Source organism: Coloeus monedula, assembly GCF_965178545.1.
Source record: "Coloeus monedula genome assembly, chromosome: W".
Taxonomy (NCBI): domain Eukaryota; kingdom Metazoa; phylum Chordata; class Aves; order Passeriformes; family Corvidae; genus Coloeus; species Coloeus monedula.
In genome coordinates, this window is record NC_138821.1 from 6,612,653 (window position 1) to 6,619,432 (window position 6,780).

General features: G+C 35.0%; 1 protein-coding gene across 1 annotated transcript; it reads left to right on the top strand.

The window, feature by feature from the left end:
* Positions 1-2,015: 2,015 nt before the first annotated feature.
* On the top strand, positions 2,016-3,395 carry LOC309584590 (nuclear factor interleukin-3-regulated protein-like; the record flags this gene model as incomplete). The annotated part of the gene is made up of 1 exon (XM_082300684.1): positions 2,016-3,395. The coding sequence occupies one exon, from the start codon at positions 2,016-2,018 to the stop codon at positions 3,393-3,395; it is 1,380 nt and encodes a 459-aa protein (XP_082156810.1).
* Positions 3,396-6,780: the final 3,385 nt, after the last annotated feature.

Here is a 6,780-nt window from a genome sequence, read left to right on the forward strand (position 1 = left end):
ATCTATGAGCAGGTTCTATACCAGCCTTGGTATGTGTACAAATTTTAAAATACATAACCTTTGACAGAATGCTATCAATAACAGTTAACAATACGTATGCGGAACATGGAAACAAGAACTAGAAACATGTGCGGACATATCGATGTGAGATGTGAGCTTTTATTGTTTTTCAACACTTTACTACATAGTGGTTTGTTTTGTTTATTAAAAAGAGTGATAAATGCATGGTTCTTCTTTAAAATGAGAAATTATTTTGCTTTTTTTTTTAAGGACAGAGGTAAATTTTTATAGACACAGCCTGACAAAAGTAAAGTTTGTTTGAAAGCATCTGACTTCTTGAAATGCGATTTAATATAGTTTTGTAGAATTACTATCAAAATGCTAGATCAACAGAATTGAATAATTAGGCATCTCATTACAGAATATGTTTTGAAAAACTGAGCTTGGAGATAATGTGTATTTTGATAAATTCAAATAATAATGTGCAGTTACGCTGAAGAAACATATATGTATGCGTGGAGGCCTATTTGTATATTGTAAAGCAGAACTGACATTTAATTAAATTACAAACAACAGAGGGAAGATTGAAGGTCTGGATCACAACTCTTTGACACATTTCAGGTACATTTCAATCTGAGTACACAAGTCTCCAGGGTCAAATTCTTAATGTACAATTTTGAAACTGATAAATTAAATTTTCCTGATTTCTGTATATGTAATTTCTCACTTAAGTAGTATGAATTCTATGGAAGTCTCATTAATATTTGGATCTGAGATTGTATCCTGATTCTATTGAAGCCAATGGTAAAATTGCTATGGGAGCAAGACTGGATCTGTACTTGATAGGGTCAAGTGTTATTACACTGTTACATTGGTACTCAATGTTATTAACATCAAGCAACAACAACATCTTTAATAATGAGTAGTGTAAGGTACTCCTAAATCTTGGGTTTATAATACTTTATGAGGGAGTGATAAAGCAATTGAAAAATTATTCATAAGGGGAAAGATTGGAATTTGAAATATAGTCAGAGGAATCATTTTAGTTCATTAATTTACATGTAAATACTGATGTTTTCCAGTGGAATTATATATTGCAAGTGAGCTGGAGACTATACAGATAGATACAAAGACATAGTTCTTGTCCTGAAACAGTCTTATTTAAGAGAAAATAGGTTGCTTCTGTATTTGCCAGAATCGTGTGTGCATTTACTAGTTTCAGTTTATCTGATTGATCAAAAAGGGATGTTAAAACTTGAAATATGTGTGTATACACACATGCACACAACATGCATTTTATATATAAATTTACAGGATACAAAAGCGCTAGTTAAATGTTTAATAACTTTATGGATAGCAGTGTTATTTTAAGACAATAGAAAGCACTCTAGCTTCTCTAAATCAGCTTGTTATTTTTAGTCTGTGGAGGACCCAACTATATAGCAGTGCCAAATCATGCACCACAGCTGTATTCTGAAGAGATGTTTTAATTTGGAATGACAAGATACTTTCCAGTGCTGCTCATCAACATGTATGGTGTTCAACAGTGTTAAGTCCTAGGTTTAAATTGGTCAGTGATATTATGGAAAGTTGTGTGACATTTTTCTCAGATCAAAATTCAAAGATAATTTCTTTTATTAATTTTTGTTTTGGAAGCAAATCTGCTATCTAGGTATCATAAAGCTTAGAATGTAAGTTGTTTCAGTGTCAAGCTTCCTTCATATTACAGCAAGTTTAATGAATCAAATGCTAGTCTAAGCTTTTTATTGAAAGTTACTTTTGAATGCCAAAACCCAGAAATTCCTAAACAGTAATCAAATTCTCAATTCATTGAAGGTTATTTGGAAGATTCTCATCACCTCTGCCAATAAAATTGAATCTAGACACTTCTATTTGAGAATATGAAACAAAAAGGATATGCGTGCATTTTTAAAGTACTGAAGTTGTGGTATGAGAAGTACTGGGGAAATAGTTTGCTCTGTTGCTCATTTTAGATCTATTACAAATTGTTTCTGATGCAGCTGAGAAAAATGCAGACCCTTAAAAAGGAACATGGACCTGTTGACACAAATGGGGACAAAATCATGGTACTTAAATCTACTTTAGCAGAAGTGTCTGAAGAATTGTCTGCAAATGTAGAGATGCTACTCACTGAAGCTAGTGGAAAAAGAAAATCTTCAGCTTGCCGGAGAAAACGAGAATTCATTCCAGATGAAAAGAAAGATGCTATGTATTGGGAGAAAAGGCGGAAAAATAATGAAGCTGCTAAAAGATCTCGTGAAAAACGGCGACTGAATGACCTTGTCTTAGAGAGCAAACTAATTGCACTGGGAGAAGAGAATGCCACTTTGAAGGCAGAGCTGCTTTCTTTGAAAGTGAAGTTTGGTTTAATTACTTCTGCAGCCTATGCCCAAGAGATACAGAAACTTGGTAGTGCAACAGCTGTGTATTTTCAAGATTATCAAACTCCCAAATCAAATATTAACTCATTTGTGGATGAACATGAACCATCTATAGTTGGTAGCAGTTATATTTCTGTCATTAAACATTCTCCTCAAAGCTCTATGTCTGATATGTCTGATATGTCTGAAAAATCATCACTAGAGCATACTCAATCAAGTAGTATGCGAAACAACTGCAGAAGTCCTGAAAATAAGTTCCAGATTATAAAACAGGAGCCTGTGGAATTAGAGACAGGGACAAGAGATGACAGAAGTTCACAGAAAGCATCCATATATCCACACTACATGGGAACTACCTTTAACAGGTACTCACATTCTCCTCCTCTGTTACAAGTCAACAGGTCCTCAAGTAATTCCCCCAGAACATCAGAAACTGATGATAATGCAGTTGGAAAGTCGTCTGATGGAGAAGATGAACAGCAGGTTCCTAAGGATCCAATCCATTCCCCATTTGAACATAAAAATATTTGTGCAACAGTTCCAGAAGTAAATTCTTCAGCTTTACCTCACAAGCTTCGAATTAAAGCCAAAGCCATGCAAGTTAAGGTGGAAGCAGTAGATAATGACTATGATGCTGCACAGAAACTATCATCACCTATTGCTATGTCATCAAAAATACATGCTGAGCTTGAAAAACACACTGCACAAAACTTGGTGCATTCTTCTCTCACTCCTTTCTCAGTTCAAGTGACTAATATCCAAGACTGGTCTTTCAAACCAGAACTCTGGCATCAAAAGGAATTAAATGTAAGAAATCAGAGTGGTTGCAAAGCTGAAATTGTAGAAAGAAAAGACAGTATCTTCAGTGTCTCTGAGTCAGAGAAGCTGTATTTGAAGCAGGGCATGGCAAACTTATCTGCAGAGGTTGCTTTCCTTAAAAGAATTATAAGTACACAACAAATCTCTGCATCAGACTTGTTAAGTTACTACTGAATAAAGGCTTATTGTTGTTTTTATATTAAAAAAAAGTCATTTGTAGTAGATAAATTTGTTTTGTATTATGCTGACATCACTGGACTTGTGATGTCATTTCACTGTAATGTTCACATAATGTTTGGTGTCTTTTTGTGCACAAATTCTTATGGAGACTAAGCTGTGTTATGATCATTATGCCTTGTTGTCATGGTTTAGGAATAGTACTCTCTAATTTAGTGCTCCCACTGAGACTCTCCAAACCACAATGGTGCTTGCTCACTCCTCCTTCCCCTCCTCTTCCCCTGTGGCAGCTGGAGAGGGGAACTGGAGGTACAAAAGGTGAAGATCACGGGTTGGGATAAGAACAGCAATGAGATAAGAAAACAAACAGTAACAGCAACAATATTACTAACAGAAGTGTACAAAAGAGATCGACTGCTCTCTCCCTTGGGACTGGCACTCCCCAAATTGCTCCCTCCGGCTTGGGACCAGCACCACCCAACCACTCCATCTGGCTTGAAACCAGCATTAGCCCACTGCTCCATCCACCATGCTTGCTTGACCAGAAGGAACCCCTTCTCCCTGGAAGAGAGTCCCTTTCCCCTGCCCCTGGCAATAACTTGAGGTGGTATAGAATAAGCTCTGGGTCCTGGTCATGCCCCTTCCTGGCTACTGAAAAAATTAACCCTGTCCTGGCCAGAACCAGGACACTTGTATATAGTCAAGTAGACAGTAAAAATTATATATATAGTGAACTTAGTTTTAATTTTCTTCTTCTAAACTGTGGAAGTAACCAGTTACAATAAAATACTGGTGACAAGCACAAAACATCTACTCCAGTTCAATAGTTTTTTATGAACTTGTAAATATGTTAGTTAAAAAAAAGAAGGCTTGCTTCTTACACTGTGCTCAACTTAAATTATGTTTGGTTTTTACAGCCAAACTTACACTATTTTTAAATTTTTTTTTCTTTAAGACCTCTTTTGAGAAGAGAATTTAAATAAGTGGATATTTATAAACGAAACAGTATCCAATTGATAGCCTTAGCTTTCTTTAAATAACTCCTTAGTATAAAATAAACAAAAGCCACACAAATTCTAACACAGTAATTGTAATATCAAGGAAGTTTTTCTCCTGTCTCAAATGAGAGTGTTGGGTTTCCTGAATGGCTTACTATAACAAACTTATTCAGTATTATAGTTTTGTGGTTTAGATGAAATTAGTTATATTGGACTTATGCATCTTCAAGTTTTAAGAGTCTTGAAGTGATTGGACAATGTCATCTTTGCCAAGGGTTTTGCTTATGTCTGTCCAGGCATGGAAAGAAGTATAGTCAAAGGCTGATGAATCTGTTAACTCTAACTTGTCAAAATCTATATAAGGACAGACAATAGTAAGTAGCAGTGTTAGAGGCAATAATGTGCTATTTCAGCTCCAACTGTGGTGCATAACAGAATTGTAAGTATGAAATAAGGCTTACAGATAATATGGCTTTTGTTTTAATAGTCTAGTTAACTGAACTAGAATACCCTAGCTGTCTACAAGGCATTTTGCCAGAAATTCTTCTATATAAAACAGAATATGTGGAGAACAATCCAGATAGTACTAGCCCCTTAAAATTTGCATAGTCAAAGACTTCTTCATATGATGACTGGACAGGGTTTTAATGTTCTTGTCTGAGAAGAGCCATTGGAGCATGGAAATTGTATTGCATCATACCCACTTGGCTGGGCTTACCGAAGCCTTTAATTCAAAAATTTAAAATCATTTACAAATATAGCGCTAGATGAAGAATTGTTTGCACCTGGTGGGTTAATACAATGCTTATTCTTCAAAAAATACTAGCCTATGGAACTGCACAATGCTTATTCTGTAGGATCATGTTAAACATTGACCAAGAAGAACTGGAGAGTAACCAGCCCAGTTATGCCAACTTTTTACCAGTTCACCAGGCGGTCAAGTATGAATTTGGGGTTGCCAACCACCAGGGACCACCAAAGAGACCCCCAGGACAGAAGAACGCATGTGCCAATAGGAGGGAAAATATGCTAATGACTTTGGGGAAATTACTATTATATGTATGTTTCTTCTGGGAAAACCTATGAATATGTATGCAAAATACGGTATATAAACAGGAGCTTTTTCTGTACTCAGCATGCATGATATTCTGGAGGAGATATCCCCTTGTGTATCCAGCTGAATAAAGAATGCCTGCTTCTTAATGCTACATTGGTGTTAAGGAGTTTTATTTTTACCAATTTTTGGTAACAAATAGATTTGGCAGAAGTCCTTCTCAAGATAATTTCCCATTTTCTTAAAGTACTAATAAATCAGATTAACAAATAAGCCCTTTCTGAAAAAGTTCTTTATGGAAATGTTCCATTATAGATCATGGAAATTAATAGACTCAAAATGCTAATTAAGAAAACAGAATGGAGTTAGTGATTTTTAATTTCATATTTGACTAGAGTAAGTTTTTCAATTTATTTTTGGAATGAAAAGGAGTCTGATTCTCTTCTGATAGCTCTGAAGTTTGGTCCATCAGTCAAGGCAATGGCAAAACTCCCTGATATCAGCAAGGCTAGGATTTTATTCTATATTTTCTTCAGGCACTGATGATTCACTATCACATTCTGGGTGGACCTTGGCACAGAAATCACTGGCACAATTTGAACTTTTTTGAGCCTTTCAATTGCCGAGGTGTACTTGTGACATTGAGAGTTAATAACACACAGATTCCTTTCTCAGAAATTGCCTGTTTTTCTTTTCTCATGCCTTAATAATGCAATAGATGCCATACTTAGACTCTCTCTATATTTGGTAATTAATATAGATGATATCTCAGTGTTACTGAAAATAAGATCAAGATCATTGCATGAAAAAAAAATACATTGAATAACAAGAATATGAGACACCAGGCAGTGACTGCTACTGACTTTTTGCTTGCTAAATATCTTCTCTAAGTAACCACAAAATTCTTTAAATATTTTATATATTATTTATCACATGTAATGTGTTCAAGGAGAGGACTTAAAAATCTCACATATATAAGCCTAAATCTGTTGTGTTTTGGGTTGGTTTTTTCAATTTATTGTTACTTACTCTTTGTCATAATTAAAGATTATTATCCTCCTTTTAGCTCATATTTTCCATTATTTGGTCCAATTAATACTTAAAAACAATGATGTAGCTAATTTGTTGCAGAGTGTCATTGCAAGTAAGCTATAGCATGGAACTTAAGAGCACAATCAGATTCTATTTATGCCCTCTACCCCGTTAATATTTGAAAAAGAGAAAATGTCTTTTGTTTAAAACTAGAACTAATTACATGATTTTCTATTATGTTCATCATATTAGTCCAATATGTAGGTTAGTAGACATTCTCTCTACAACTCTGCCATTG